The sequence below is a fragment of the Oncorhynchus keta genome, chromosome 27 (genome assembly GCF_023373465.1).
Source record: "Oncorhynchus keta strain PuntledgeMale-10-30-2019 chromosome 27, Oket_V2, whole genome shotgun sequence".
Taxonomy (NCBI): domain Eukaryota; kingdom Metazoa; phylum Chordata; class Actinopteri; order Salmoniformes; family Salmonidae; genus Oncorhynchus; species Oncorhynchus keta.
Window position 1 is genome coordinate 29,236,344 of NC_068447.1, and position 17,011 is coordinate 29,253,354.

The following is a 17,011-nucleotide window of genomic DNA, read 5'->3' on the forward strand; positions in this document are numbered from 1 at the left end:
ACCCCACATAGCCCGGTTCCTCTCTAGGTTTCTTCCTAGGTTTTGGCCTTTCTAGGGAGTTTTTCCTAGCCACCGTGCTTTTACACCTGCATTGTTTGCTGTTTGGGGTTTTAGGCTGGGTTTCTGTACAGCACTTTGAGATATCAGCTGATGTACGAAGGGCTATATAAATAAATTTGATTTGATTTGAATATGCCTTGTCTACTGCTGTCTTGGCTAGTTTGTATTGTTTTATTTCACTTAGAACCCTCAGTCCTGCTCAAAATACCTTATAGCTCTTTCGCCCTGTCTCTTACTGTTGCCGCTTGTTACAGACCCCCCTCAGTCCCCAGCTGTGTCCTGGACACCATATGTAAATTAATTGCCCCCCATTTATCTTCAGAGGTTGTACTGTTAGGTGACCTAAACTGGGACATGCTTAACACCCTGGCCATCCTACAATCTAAGCTAAATGCCCTCAATCTCACACAAATTATCATGGAATTTACCAGGTACAACCCCCAAATCCGTAAACACAGGCACCCTCATAGATATCATCCTGACCAACCCGCCCTCTAAATACACCTCTGCTGTCTTCAACCAGGATCTCAGAGATCACTGCCTCATTGCCTGCGTCCGTAATGGGTCCACGGTCAAAAGACCAACCCTCATCACTGTCAAATGCTGCCTAAAACCCTTCAGCGAGCAGGCCTTTCTAATCGACCTGGCCCGGATATCCTGGAAAGATATTGACCTCATTCTGTCAGTAGAGGATGCCTGGTTGTTCTTTAAAAGTGCTTTCCTCACCATCTTAAATAAGCATGCCCCATTCAAAAAATGTAGAACCAGGAACAGATATAGCTCTTAGTTCGCTCCAGACCTGACCTCCCTTGACCAGCACAAAAACATCCTGTGGCGTACTGCATTAGCATCGAATAGCCCCTGTGATATGCACATTTTCAAGGAAGTTAGGAACCAATATACACAGCCAGTTAGGAAAGCAAAGGCTAGCTTTTAACAGAAATGTGCATTCCGTAACACAAACTCCAAAAGGTTCTGGGACACTAAAGTCCATGGAGAATAAGAGCACCTCATCCCAGCTGCCCACTGCACTGAGGCTAGGAAACACTGTCACCACCGATAAATCCACGATAATCGAGAATTTCAATAAGCATTTTTCTACGGCTGGCCATGCTTTCCACCTGGCTACTCCTACCCCGATCAACCGCTCTGCACCACCCACAGCAACTTGCCCAAGCCTCCCCATTTCTCCTTCACCCAAATCCAGATAGCTGATGTTCTGAAAGAGCTGCAAAATCTGGATTCCTACAAATCAGCTGGGCTAGACAATCTGGACCCTCTCTTTCTAAAATTATCCGCCACAATTGTTACAACCCCCTACTAGCCTACTAACCTCTCTTTAGTATCGTCTGAGATCACCAAAGATTGGAAAGCTGCCGTGGTCATCCCCCTCTTCAAAGGGGGAGACACTCTTGACCCAAACTGTTACAGACCTATATCTATCCTACCCTGCCTTTCTAAGGTCTTTGAAAGCAAAGTTAAACAGATCACCGACCATTTCGAATCCCACCGTACCTTCTCCACTTTGCCGTATTCATCGACCTGGCCAAGGCTTTCGATTCTGTCAATAACCGCATTGTTATCGGCAGACTCAACGGCCTTGGTTTCTCAAATGACTGCCTCGCCTGGTTCACCAACTACTTCTCAGACAGAGGTCAGTGTGTCAAATTGGAGGGCATGTTGTCCGGACCTCGGGCAGTCTCTATGGGGGTGCCACAGGGTTCAATTCTTGGGGCTACTCTTTCTCTGAATACATCAATGACGTCTCTCTTGCTGCTGGTTATTCTCGAATCCACCTCTACGCAGATGACACCATTCTGTATACTTCTGGCCCTTCTTTGGACACTATGTTAACTAACCTCCAGACAAGCTTCAATACCATAAAACTCTCCTTCCGTGGCCTCCAACTGCTCTTAAATGCAGGTAAAAATAAAAAATCCTACAATGTGATTTTCTGGATTTTTTCTGGATTTTTTGGATTTTGTCTGTCATAGTTGAAGTGTACCTATGATGAAAATTACAGGCCTCTCTCATCTTTTTAAGTGGGAGAACTTGCACAATTGGTGGCTGACTGAATACTTTTTTGCCCCACTGTATGTTATTTTCTGTGCATTTGTTTATCCCATGTGTAACTCTGTGTTGTTTGTGTCGCACTGCTTTGCTTTATCTTGGCCAGGTCGCAGTTGTAAATGAGAACTTGTTCTCAACTGGCCTACCTGGTTAAATAAAGGTTAATTTTTTTCTTTTTTAAACAATTGCAAGAGCAGTTGCTTACCGATTTGACAGCTCCAAAGCACCTCTGACACCACCAAAACATCCGCTATGCAGGTGTCTGCTATCGCCGGTTAATGCTTGATCTGATTGAATCTAGACCTGAAAACAGTTTCTGGGAGTGTGTGTTGGAGAAGACAGCTCAAATCTCAGGGGACGAGGTCAGAGCAAGGTTAGCCAAACAGCAGACAGATTTGAGGCGGTGGTTGGACAAACAGATGACTCCCCCGGTGCTGAACTCTTCACCCTGATGCCTGGACAGGCAGGCAGCTCTGGCGCTGCATGAGGCAAATGGTGGTCAGATACGGACTGGTTTTCTGATCCACGCCCCTATCTTTTCTTTAAGGTATCTGTGACCAAGGTATCTCTATTCCCAGTCATGTGAAATCCATCGATTTAGGGCCTAATGAATTGACTTCAATTAACTGTACTGTTACAGTTCATAAGGAAATCAATCTTAGAAATGGTTGCATGTTGCGTTATTTTTGTTCAGTGTATTTTGTATGGGTACATGGTCTGTCTACCACATGGGCCATGGTGTAAGATGTTTTGGTCCGTCCCTCGCAGCATCCCCCTTTTGCTCTAGTTTCACAAGTCAGACAAGAATGTGAAAGACTGGTAATTGAGTGGAGGCTCAGGTGGACGAGTGGACGAGTGGTCCATCAATTACCAGCCTTTCACATTCACAAAACTCTTGTCTGACTTGTGAAACTAGAGGAGAAGTGGGATGCTGCGAGAGATGGACCAAAACAGCTTACACCATGACTGGGAAGAGAGATATGCATCTGTTGGTCACAGATACCTTTAAAGAAAGGTAGTGGTGTGGATCAGAAAGCAAGTCAGTTATCTGGTGTGACTATCATTTGCCTCATGCAGAGCGCATCTTCTTCGCATAGAGTTGATCAGGCTGTTGATTGTGGCCTGTGGAATGTTGTCCCATACAAACTGTCGGCCATCAGCCTGGTATAGTTGAAACCAGGATTCATCCGTGAAGAGCACACTTCTCCAGCGGCCATCGAAGGTGAGCATTTACCCACTGAAGTTGGTCACAACGTCAAACTGCAGCCAGATCAAGACCCTGGTGAGGACGACGAGCACACAGATGAGATTCCCTGAGACGGTTTCTGACAGTTTGTGCAGAAATTCTTCGGTTGTGCTAACCCACAGTTTCATCAGCTTTCCAGGTGGCTGGTCTCAGATGATCCCGTGGGTTAAGAAGATGGATGTGGAGGTCCTGGGCTGGCGTGGTTATGCATGGTCTGCTGTTGTGAAGTCAGTTTGACATACAGCCACATTCTTTAAAATGACATTGTGATTGAGAAATTAACATTGAATTATCTGGCAACAGTTCTGGACATTCCTGCAGTTAGAATGTCAATTGCACTCTCCCTCAAAACACAAGACATCTGTGGCATTGTGTTGTGTGACAAAACTGCACATTTTAGAGTGGCCTTTTATTGTTCACAGCGCAAGGTGCAATGATCATGCTGTTTAATCAGCTTCTTGATATGCCACATATTATTGGCAATGGAGAAATGCTCACTAACAGGAATATAAACTTGTGCACAAAATGAGAGAAAAAGCTTTTTGTGGGTATGGAACATTTCTGGGATATTTTATTTCAGCTCATAAAACATGAGACAAACACTTAACATGCTGCATTTATATTTTTGTTCCGTGTAGTAATGCACTTAGTTTGGCTTTAGATACATTGACTATGCTCTCCTCTGTGAAGGGAGCTTTTCCTTGCCACAACCTCATTTCTCTTTCGATACAAATTAAGTGTGTAACCGCTCCATGACTACCAATGACCTCGGTATGCAAAGACTTCTCCTCACAGTCTTTGTGGGTGAGGGAGACACTGAACTACAACTACACAGAACCTCAGGGCCTGTCTCGCTCCGTAATGTAGGGTCTCTTACAACAGTCACCTGATATGAAACTGTAATGAAAACTAATCTGTGTAATTGTCCAAGCTTTGTACATATTTTTGATAATCACATGAATTCTTGAATCAGACACACTTCAGATTGATTATTGACTTCAGAGCCAGCTTCCAATCAAACACAAAAACCCTGGCCATGTATTTGATTGAGCTTCTTCTGAGAGCTTTAAAAGACTTCAGCGACTCCAGCGGAGGCAGGGAAATCCAAATGAGCCAGGATCTTTAGATTGCTCATCTCTCACTGTTAAGATCACTGCAGCTTCTTGGGGGCTCAATGGGGGTTTGCGGTCCGATGCCTTGCAAAGCCACTTATTCTAAACCCCCTTAAAAAGAGAATTTCATCCATGTGGGACTGAATATAGTGTCAGAATTCTTAGACCAGGGGCTAACTAGGTGATTAAACATATTTAAGAGCTCACATTCAGTGCTTGGTGGTCATGTGTGGCTCAGTTGGTCAAGCATGGCGCTTGCAACGTTAGGGTCATGGGTTTGAATTCCGCTGGGGCCATCCATACACCTTCTTCTGTGATGACAATATAAACAATGTACAATAACACCATTGTAGAAAGCTTCAGAACCCTTCACCTTGTTGGCACGGCGACTGCTCCATCACCAGGCAGAGCATGTCCTCTGGGAGGGAGTCAGGGAGACAAACGAGCAATGGACTAGCCCCATAGCAAGGGGGAGACCCCAAGCCTCCGCTGACCTGTCAATCAAGAAGAGGGATGGTGCAGCATAGACTAAGGACTTCAGGAGACTCAGCTTCAGTAACAGCTTCATGGAGACAGGTTACAACTATAGTTATCATTTGAAATAAGGTACAATTCTCTTTTGCATTAGGATTGTATTGAGGTTGAATAATGAAGGGGTCCTTTCTGAGAGAAGTTGGTGGGCTGAAACCCCCCCAAACATACCACTGCTACTGCAAAACTGGGGGAGGTGATGTTAAAAGCCCAAATTGTTTCTTTAAAGACACAGTCTAGCTTTTCCTGTTAAATTATATTCCAAGTATAAATACAATACACAGACTTAAGGGTGAAAACAAAATAGTGTGCACTAAATGAGCAATACAGAACAAAAGCCCACCCTTCCCCCCCACTTTTGTGCCATGTCATGAGGATTCCTGGACCACCTACACCGCCCTCCAGAATGATTGGGACAGTGAAGCATTTTTCCTCCTTTGGCTCTATATTTGATATTTGTGCTTCTGTAACTTTCTCACTCATCATAATTCACAATTAATTCAGGATTATCTGTAATCATGGTAGCAACAACATTAATGTAGAAGTGTTTAGATACATTCTATTCTTATTTACAATTTCTATTGGGCACAAAATAATCTGAAACACAATCAAAACAAAGAAGAAACGTATCCGACAGATTTGTAGTCACAAGCTTGATGTAGTCATTGCATGCTAGGAATATGAGACCAAATACTTCCCTTTTTACCACTTTACACAGTTCAATTTGTCCCAATCATTTTGCTCCCATAAAATGGGGGGACTACTGTATGTACAAAAAGTGCTCTCTATTATAAACGCTTCACCCGATATGGATGAAAACACCCTCAAATTAAAGCTGACAGTCTGCACTTTAACCTCATAGTCATTGTTTGATTTCAAATCCAAACTTTTTGGAGTATAGAGCCAAAAGAAGAGAAAATGATTAACTGTCACAATAATTACTGAAGGCACTGTATAAAGATGTGCCTTTAAATGAGGTGCTAGCAGTGGGTCCTTAATTCATGCGCAGAGAGAGTTAGAGATTGTGCCTTTCATTTGGGGATATAAACAGTAAGGATGCACCGGATGATATGGAAATCACGACATTTGGTTAAGTAACAGGCACAGAGGGTCCATAGTATTGAGTACTGCAGTTGTGGTGCTTTATTATAAGCAATGTCATCAATTCACTCTCTTTCCTCCTCCTGCACTTGTTCTCCACCTTTCACAAGCGTTGGGTGTAACTAAGGCCCCTGGTCTGATCACAGTAGATAGAAACTCAATGTTCAAGGAACACATTCCAAAACCTAGAGCTCTCAGAAGAAACCGGTTAAAAAGGACACTGGTAAAAAAAGTCAGTAAATAAAACGGTGACCGAAACCAGACAGAGGGCCATGATTGTAAAAGGCTAGGGACTTGAGTGGCAGCTCCCCCGACTGCCTTCCCTGTGTGGTGGGTGTGGCCCAGGTGGAGGGCAAGAGTAGCCAGTGTGTCCAAACTAAGTGTCAGTGCAATGAATTCAACCCCAAAATACTTTTATACACAAAATAAAGACATTTTAAAGGCAGTTTTGTACAGCATTTCACTTCATATCAACCCAAATAATTATTATATTGTCCAACTTGGTTATGTACATAGCTATAGTGTTATATTGGTATGTAGCTATATATGTACATAGGTTTCTATACACAAACATAATATAACACTACTCGCATGTGTGTACATCTACTGACATATACCGGTCCTATCTTATAAACATTTTTGTAAAATAAAACATCTGTGTCATCGTATTGTGTTCTAAATATACAGAAGTCGATAAAATAGCTGTTGGCATATTTTCTTTCATTGTTTAAACCGTGTGCATCTTGGGATGTTGGACCTTCTAAGTCTAAACTATGTTGCGCTACTAAACTAAGTGCAGTGGGGGCCGATCCTGACCCGAAATGGGCTTCACTTCACGCAAATCTGCAGCCAGACCCTAAGCCCTTATACCTATATAGATGGTCAGTCCAACAAGCCTGTTCACTTTACACTGGCCTAGTTTTTTTCATATCATGGCGGTGGAAAATTAGCAGGCTGTTGCCATCCAGGACCAGGATAGGGCATTCCGTCCTTAGAGAGACATAGGAGAAATTATCTAGTGATTGTGGATCATATCTTCTGACATTATCGCAACATATTAAAGACGACTACTTTCAGTGGGAAGAAACAGGAAGAACATGTGTATATGCCACCCTTTCCAGGGGTCAGTTATGAGTCCAATAGTATGCAGTCTTCAGTCTCATTGGGCGGCAGCATGAGCTGCTGCTCGTAGTAAAGGCTCTTGGCATAGTTGATTTCTTGAGAGATTTTTACAGCAAGATTCTCACTCTTCACATGAACCTATTAGGACATGAGGGAAAATGAACCTAATTTAACATTGTGGAACCTATGAAAACCATCACCAATATAAAAATGTTTCTACTTGACAAGTAAAAAAAGAATGTTTTTCAATTTTAAAATGTGCAACATTTTGAATAAATAAATGAATAAATAATAATATTGCAATTACTAAGAAGTTAATTCATTAACACTACAGAATAGTTCTTATAGGGTTGTGGAAGTTTTACCATAGGTTTCTGGTGGGAAGGGCCTGGCATGGCTACGCCACTGCTGGTGCTCTCTGCCTTCTTGGTGAGCTGCACATACACCTTCCCATGGTCCTTTGAGACCAGGCAGTGGTACAGGTCATCATACTTGACCTCCAGGAAAATGGCCTCGCGGTCCACAAATTCACCAGGCTTAAGGAAGTAGACCACTTTGGAAGATATGAGCACGCAGTAGGTGTCTATGGGCTCCACAGCAATGAAACTAAGTGAGGAGGGAGAGAGAGGGAGAAAAACATTTAGAAATCATGACTTGTTTGGCAAAAATGTGTGAGCTGGAAAGATCGGAGTTGACTCCCTGCTGAAAATAAAAGCTGGAGGCACTTATTTTCAAGTAACCACTATGCATGTAATTTCCTAAAACTCTCCCATGAGCTTTGCACAACACATGCTAACGTTAACAAACATGGTGTGACCTAGGCAGCCCAGAGGCTGAGCTGAGTAATTGTCTGGTTAACATCTCTAGGGTCAGAGGTCAATGGCTAGAGACAGGGTTCTGCTGCCTCTCTGGATTTATTAGCCTGTGAGAAGACAAACGCTCTCAGGGCCAGCAGAAAGACTGGATAAAGGCTAGTTACCAGTCTTTCTTACTCTGGAGATACTACATCTTTATTAATAAACTTAAACGTAATGCAATATTAAATCAGATCAATCAGAGATGTGAGTTTCTTCAAACCTTTTAAATAAGTCAACATATTCAGCAGGCTTTTGTTCCAGATCATCACCAACTCATCATGGTGTAAATGAAAGACGAGTTGAATCAGGAGTGTTAGAGCAGGGCTGGAGCAAGTCTGCACACAGTGGCCACTGTTCTTACACTGTTGTCCAACCAAAACAAGGGTGACTGGCCAGACAGTGGCTTAACTCTGTAAGCTTAGAACAGGCGTGTGACTCACAACTCAGAGTGGATGCTGTCAGTGAGGTGGAAGAGCTGCTCTTGTCCGTCGGCCTGGGTGGAGGAGAAGCGGGGCAGCAGGCCCTGGGGTCCCTTACAGCATCGTGGCTTCCTCACCCGCAGCACACTCAACCTGCAACACAGGATGGAAAACAAAGAGCAGCGTCAGCATCGCTTGCCAAATACACAGCATCAATATAACAGCTTAGCCAGCAGCTTTATGAAATACACAGCATCAATATAACAGCTTAGCCAGCAGCTTCATGAAATACACAGTATCAATATAACAGCTTAGCCAGCAGCTTCATGAAATACACAGCATCAATATAACAGCTTAGCCAGCAGCTTCATGAAATACACAGCATCAATATAACAGCTTAGCCAGCAGCTTCATGAAATACACAGCATCAATATAACAGCTTAGCCAGCAGCTTCATGAAATACACAGTATCAATATAACAGCTTAGCCAGCAGCTTCATGAAATACACAGCATCAATATAACAGCTTAGCCAGCAGCTTCATGAAATACACAGCATCAATATAACAGCTTAGCCAGCAGCTTCATGAAATACACAGCATCAATATAACAGCTTAGCCAGCAGCTTCATGAAATACACAGCATCAATATAACAGCTTAGCCAGCAGCTTCATGAAATACACAGCATCAATATAACAGCTTAGCCAGCAGCTTCATGAAATACACAGCATCAATATAACAGTTTAGCCAGCAGCTTCATGAAATACACAGCATCAATATAACAGCTTAGCCAGCAGCTTCATGAAATACACAGCATCAATATAACAGCTTAGCCAGCAGCTTCATGAAATACACAGTATCAATATAACAGCTTAGCCAGCAGCTTCATGAAATACACAGCATCAATATAACAGCTTAGCCAGCAGCTTCATGAAATACACAGTATCAATATAACAGCTTAGCCAGCAGCTTCATGAAATACACAGCATCAATATAACAGCTTAGCCAGCAGCTTCATGAAATACACAGCATCAATATAACAGCTTAGCCAGCAGCTTCATGAAATACACAGCATCAATATAACAGCTTAGCCAGCAGCTTCATGAAATACACAGTATCAATATAACAGCTTAGCCAGCAGCTTCATGAAATACACAGCATCAATATAACAGCTTAGCCAGCAGCTTCATGAAATACACAGCATCAATATAACAGCTTAGCCAGCAGCTTTATGAAATACACAACATCAATATAACAGCTTAGCCAGCAGCTTTATGAAATACACAGCATCAATATAACAGCTTAGCCAGCAGCTTCATGAAATACACAGCATCAATATAACAGCTTAGCCAGCAGCTTTATGAAATACACAGCATCAATATGCCAGCAGCTTTACATATGAGCCAAAACGGTGTCAACATGGCAGGTCAACACAGTGCGTAAGGTGGTTTATAGAACCCTGGTTGAGACTGGTACAGATTGGAAAGGACCTGTGAGGCTGTCGAGAGGTGAAGAGGTCACACAGTGCCCGGGTGCCAGCCTGCCTATGCCAGGTCTGAGCTAAGGTTTCACTTCCCCTTCAGACAACCCCTCCACCTCCCCTCTCATTCCGGCTGCCAGTCAGCCCGGCCCCGGCTGGAATTCCCACATCTGGCTTGAATCTGCCTGGGCTGCGGTCTTTTGATTAGGGCCCGATGGGCTCTGGTGGATTCACAAAGGCGGCACTGTGCTGTTCTGCTCTACCCAGCTGGGCTGCGGGGGTTTGCTTTTCTTGGGGAGAGACAGTATCCAGGCTGTCTGCAGCTGGAGCCGCTGCTGTGGTGGAATGGGAGCTTGTGGGCAGTCTGGGCGCCGGGAGCCAGGGGGCTGCTGTATATGATGGGGGCTCCTCGGGCTGGCTGGCCGGCTTGGTAAGTAAGTAAGTAGGTGGGTGTAACGGACACAGAGATGAAGATAGGCGCTGGCCGTTGTCAGCCACAGGTGAGAAATGGGGGGGGGGGTGGCACAGCTCCACATCAGTGTGAATAGCGTAGGACAAGCCAGGTCCACTAGAATGGCAGCATAGCTGTGACATGTGAGAAGCGTTCCAGCCTTGTGGGCAGTTCTGGAGAACGGCTCCGGCCGTTCTCCTCCAGGAGACAGCACCGGCCGTTCTCCTCCAGGAGACAGCACCGCCCTGCTCCGGCCGTTCTCCTCCAGGAGACAGCACCGCCCAATCTCTTACATTGCCCCTGGCCCTAGGCACTTCATGCAGATCAGAGCAGATTGGATGGGTAGTTACTGCATAAGCAATATGCTAGTAACTCCACTATGCCATCTGGAAGGCTGAATTTGCAAATCCAAATTGATATATGAAGAGGTCACTTAGGACCTTTCCTATTGGACAAGCTCAGTTGGTAGTTCCTCCATTTGAAAATCTTATGGAGCCTATAAAATGTGACCCTACAGCCGTGAGTGAACACCTAACAGCATTTGGCTCAAGTGTTCATGGCATGCACTGCAGAGAGGTATACCTTGTTGGAAGATAGATTATATGAAATGTCTCAACTGTACAGAAGTGAATATCTTGGAATAACCCCCATCCTCCTAGAGATGTGGAATGCCGTTGGAATAACCCCCATTCTCCTAGAGATGTGGAATGGCGGTGGAATAACCCCCATCCTCCTAGAGATGTGGAATGCAGGTGGAATAACCCCCATCCTCCTAGAGATGTGGAATGGCGGTGGAATAACCCCCATCCTCCTAGAGATGTGGAATGCCGGTGGAATAACCCCCATCCTCCTAGAGATGTGGCATGGCGGTGGAATAACCCCCATCCTCCTAGAGATGTGGAATGCCGGTGGAATAACCCCCATCCTCCTAGAGATGTGGAATGGCGGTTATGCTAAAACACATTCTGTACCAGTGTGTAGATGGCTTGTGGCGAGACACATCATTAGCATGTCTGTCTGGCATTTCTTACGCAGGGTTGACAAAATAAAAACATTCCTCTCCTCTCACTTTCCAGCCCTGTGGTTTCACTGTGAAGTCGCTGCTGTTGTCATGCTCATTTTCTATGTTGGGCCAGAAAGAGTAGGTGGACTTGCTTTGTGCATAGTGTAGATTTCTCCTTGGTTCATTCATTTAAACCAACAGATTGAATACGCGTCTAAATCTGATGACAATCCATGACAAATATCAACAACACTGCTGCCTAGGTCAATTACGCACTGTAATGTGCTGTATATCTTTCCCATAAGCAGGTTTTGAAAACATGGGTCTAATGTTCTGTTTCTCCTCAGTGTAGTGCACTGTAGTGAAAGAATGCCTAGGACTGAGTTGACAGTGTGCTGAGGGGATGTGAGGAGTGTGTCTCTCCCGCTTTGTTTGGGAATTGTAATTGAGCTGGCTCTAGAGGGTTGCCAGGACCGAGGGAAGGAGAGAGTGTGTGTGTGTGTGTGTGTGTGTGTGTGTGTGTGTGTGTGTGTGTGTGTGTGTGTGGCGGGAGGGTTGTGTGAAAGACAGGAGGGAGAGTTCACGAGCAGGGCAGGAGAGCAACGGGAGTGCGAACCATCACACAACGTCTGCTTCTCATTGACTTGTTTATTTCCTAGTGTGTGCTTTTCTGGAGATGTGATCTGAGCCAGTCATACAGAGGGTAAAGAGAAAGGGCTTCATATGCACAGTGAAAAAGGTCATGTGATGAGCAACTCAATCCACAGTAGGGAGGAACTGTATATAACCCCACCATTGTTCCTTTAAATAATTTTACAGCTTTTCTTCTGTATGCGATGGTATCACATCAATATCACTGCTTGATTAATAGGCATGACAGGGTTGGGGAGCATGTGTGTTAGAATGTGAGTGTGTTGGTATGTGAGAGTGTAAGTGTGTATGCGAGTGAAAGCATTAGTGTGTGTGTTTAGTCTACCTGTGTGAGTGTGTTATTAAGTGGGTGTGATAGCGTGGTCAGTGTCTGCTGTGAACCATGATTCCGGCACATTCTCTGGGTTGAACTCTGGCTGAACTTGTAGACACACTGTGGTAGGCACGCTTCGGATGCCCCTCCTCCTCTCCCTTCGCTCCCTTCTCCTCCGCTCCCGTCCCTCATACATCAGAAACAGTTAATCTGCAGGTCCCTTATTGTTCCCTGTACACGCACAAACCTCTAAATCAACCCCTTAAATGCAAACACGGGCTTTCTTGATGTCCATAATATTCTCCTCGGGTATGCAATCTGGTTTCCGCTCACGTTATTGATGTGTCACTGCAACCTTAAAAGGTCCTAAATTATGTCACCATTGCCCTTGATTCTATGCAATGTTGTGCTGCTATTTTTATTGACTTGGCCAAAGCTTTTGATACGCTAGACCATTCCATTCTTGTGGTTCGGCTAAAGAGTATTAGTGTCTGAGGGGTCTTTGGCCTGGTTTGCTAACTACCTCTCTCAAGGAATGCAGTGTATAAAGTCAGAACATGTGCTGTCTCAGCCACTGCCTGTGACCAAGGGAGTACCCCAAGGCTCGATCCTAGGCCCCACCCTCTTCTCAATTTACATCAACATAGCTCAAGCAGTAGAAAGCGCTCTCATCCATTTATATGCAGATGATACAGTTTTATACTCAGCTGGCACCTCCCCGGATTTTGTGTTAAATGCTCTACAACAAAGCTTTCTTAGTGTCCAGCAAGCTTATTCTGCCCTTACCTTGTTCTGAACACCTCCAAAACAAAGGCCATGTGGTTTGGTAAGAAGAATGCCCCTCTCCCCACCGGTGTGATTACTACCTCAGAGAGCTTGAGGTTTGTCACCTCATACAAGTACTTGGGAGTTTGGCTTGACTGTACACTGTCCTTCTCTCAGCACATATCAAAGCTGCAGACTAAGGTTAAATCTAGACTTGGTTTCCTCTATCATAATCACTTCTCTTTCACCCCAGCTGCCAAACTAACCCTGATTCAGATGACCATTCTACCCATGCTAGATTACGACAACATAATTTACAGATCGACAGGTAAGGGTGCTCTCGAGCGGCTAGATGTTCTTTACCTTTCGGTCATCAGATTTGCCACCAATGCTCCTTATAGGACACATCACTGCACTCTATACTCCTCTGTAAATGGGTCTTCTCTGTATACACGCCGCAAGACACACTGGTTGATGCTTATTTATAAAACCCTCTTAAGCCTCACTATCTGAGATACCTAATGCAGCCATCCTCCTCCACATACAACACCCATTCTGCCAGTCACATTCTGTTAAAAGGTCCCGAAAGCACACACATCACTGGGTCACTCCTCTTTTCAGTTCGCTGCAGCTAGCGACTGGAACGAGCTGCAACAAACACTCAAACTGGACAGTTTTATCTCAATCTCTTCATTCAAATACTCAATCATGGACACTCTTACTGACAGTTGTGGCTGCTTAACGTTATGTATTGTTGTCTCTACTGTATTGACCTTTGTGCTGGTGTCTGTGCCCAATAATGTTTGTATCATGTTTTTTGCTGCTAGCATGTTGTGCTGCTACCATGTGGTGTTGCTATCATGGTGTTGTCACCCTGCTGTGTTTTCATGTGTTGCTGCCATGCTGTTGATATTGTCTTAGGTCTCTATTTAGTGTTGTCTCGTTGCGATGTGTGTTTTGTCCTACATTTGTATTTAATTTTTTATCCCAGTCCCCGTTCCCGCAGGAGGCCTTCATTGTAAATAAGAACTTGTTCTTACCTGACTTGCCTAGTTAAAAAATAAAAATCACACACACACAATCCTCCCAAACAGACAACATTTCCTAGTCACCTGCGAGTGGGTGTGATAGCGTGGTCAGTGTCCCCCCCTCCCACACACACACCACTACCCACAGTGACATGCATTATTGCAATCTGTTATATTTACCATTCCAAGTACACAAATGCCATTGTGCGCTTTGTCTGCCTAACGTACACACACTGTATAAATGGCTTGAACTCCCAGACAGCCTGTGTAATACAACCTGCCTGTGGCTTTAAAACCAGTGAGAGCTGGAGAGGACAGAGACCGGATCCAAAAAACAGTGCTGAGCCCAGTCAGTAGGTGTCACACCTTGTGTCTGTGTGAGTTAAAGAGAGTGGCTGTGAGGACCGTTACCTGCCATGCTGCGCTGCTATAGACTCTAATTGGGAGAGAGGCTTGACCCAGCATCAAGCCAGCCGACCCCATTAAAAATGGCAGGTGGCATTTACAAGCACATCTGGTGGGTTTAGTTGGCGTGCACAAATAGGAGTATGTGGGAGGAGTCAGCGGTGACCAACATTCTGAAGTAATACATGAGAACCTGCACCATATTAAAGTAACTGTCCAGTGTTTTCAGATTTCTATGAAATATGACCTATAATTAATTACATTGAGTGAAATAGTTAGGCATTTTACATTTTATTAAAGGCCCAGTGCAGTCAAACTAGAATGTATTGTGTTTTTTATATATTTCCACACTATGGAGGTTGGAACAATATTGTGAAAATGATAATGCCCTTTTAGTGTAAGAGCTGTTTGAAAAGACCACTGGATATTTGCCCGTTAGGTGGGATGGAGATTTACATTAGTAAAAAAATATATGTTTTATTTAACCCTCATTTAACTAGCCAAGTCAGTTAAGAACAAATTCTTATTTACAATGACGGCCTACACCAGCCATACCTGGACGACGCTGGGCCAATAGTGTGCTGCCCTATGGGACTCCTAATCACAGCTGGATGTGATACAGCCTGGATTCGAACCAGGGACTGTAGTGACGTTTCTTGCACTGAGATGCAGTGCCTTAGACCACTGCGCCACTCGGAAGTTAATAGACCAATAAGAAAGAGAGTTCCAAATCTCTCTACCAATAACAGCTAGTTTTCCCCTTCCCACTCTCAGACCTCACCCACACTGTCCTAACAAAATTATTGCTTGATAAATGTATGTAGTTTATATATCAGGGCTAGGGTCAGACTGTTATATCTGGAGTCTCTCCCTGCCTCTCTCTGCATTGGACCTTTAAGTATGCTAAAAAAAAGCTGCTTTTCTGTGTTGGAATGGTATGGGCATACCCCAACAACAGAATGGTGTGGGCATACCACAACAACAGAATGGTGTGGGCATACCCCAACAACAGAATGGTGTGGGCATACCCCAACAACAGAATGGTGTGGGCATACCCCAACAACAGAATGGTGTGGGGGCGCATACCGGTCATTAAAAATATGAATGCGAGTAGACTCCTGTCTGGCCAGCTCCTCCTCCTCAGGAGGATGACATCATCCTCTGAGGAAATAGCAAGCATTTTTTAAGCGATTGGTTCCCATTGAGAGTGGCAGGGATCTAATGGTTTTTCTTTGAAAGTTGCCATTTAGGAGTAATTCTCATGGTAAAATTGGTGTTATGACATGTCTCTCCGGGTTTAGGCACTTACCTGTGGTTACTGAGGCTGGCCATGTCTCGGACCGTCTGTGCTGTCTCAGAGGCAAAGTCCAGTGCACCGGCCACCGGCTTGGTCACCGTACCAACCAGACCTTTCCCCAGGCCAGAGAAGAAGCCGCTGACTCCTCCCTCAGTCTTCACCCCCTCCACTGTGGAAGTGATGACGCTGGTCAACCCTCCGATGATACCTGTGAGACACCAGATAAGAACCAGGTATGACTCCTCACGAACAGCTAAATGGATTCTGATGTATTACAGATTAAAAAGGGCCTGATAGAACCCAGCGGATCTATCTAATGTTTGAGTAATAAAATGCAAGTGCCATATTGAAAGTGAAAGAGACTACAGTCAGTGGTATTACTACAGTATTATTAGTAGCACTACAGTATTACTGTAATAGTACATACCATGAGCCAATCCATGAATCCCAGCCACCAGATGCTCTCCGCTGGTGGCGCCATGGTAACGGATGTACTCTCTTTCATTCTGATGTCGATTGTCCATGGTCTTGCCCAACCCGTCTGACAAAGTCCCTGCAAACTAAGACAGAGAGAGAGAGTCTCTTCGGTCAGTCTTTTTCACACCATATCAGCAAAACCCTTCATTTCAAGCATGCTTTATACACAGTATTTGGAAATAGTCTTGAATAATGCAGAATCACGTCTATTTATCACTTCTTAGAAAAGGTGTACCTCAAGGCTCAGTTTTGGCCACCCTTCTATATTCATAAATGATTAAAAAAGGTATTAAAAAGATTCAGTTCGACCACATAGTGCTCCCACACGCTATGTAGGGGCCATTAGACCAGTGCAGCCCTCACACTAGGCCTTGCAGTGGAATGATGGATTGGCTCTTATTTGTCCCAGTCAAATACCTTTCAATTCACACAAGCATGATGTCTTTCTCTCTTTAAAACTTATAAAGGATACTAACTCAAGTCGAAGCCATCCAACAAAACCACCTAACTCATACTGTAAATGTTGTCAATTTCTTTCTAGTGATGGGGGAAGAAATCGATACAGTATCACAATATTATATAGATAATGACTCCATGTATTGAGCATTTTTTGTTGTTAGTTAAC

At 44.3% G+C, this 17,011-nt stretch overlaps 1 protein-coding gene across 1 annotated transcript in view; it reads right to left on the reverse strand.

Annotated features, from left to right (window-relative positions):
• Positions 1 to 5,632: 5,632 nt before the first annotated feature.
• The window catches only part of LOC118359729 (intermembrane lipid transfer protein VPS13D), a 64,934-nt gene continuing 53,555 nt past the window's right edge, over positions 5,633 to 17,011 (reverse strand). The window contains 5 exon segments of the mRNA XM_035738382.2: positions 5,633 to 7,380; positions 7,608 to 7,848; positions 8,540 to 8,671; positions 15,922 to 16,117; positions 16,337 to 16,469. Of these exon segments, the coding sequence (XP_035594275.2) occupies positions 7,249 to 7,380; positions 7,608 to 7,848; positions 8,540 to 8,671; positions 15,922 to 16,117; positions 16,337 to 16,469 (834 nt within the window). The 3' untranslated portion in view covers positions 5,633 to 7,248.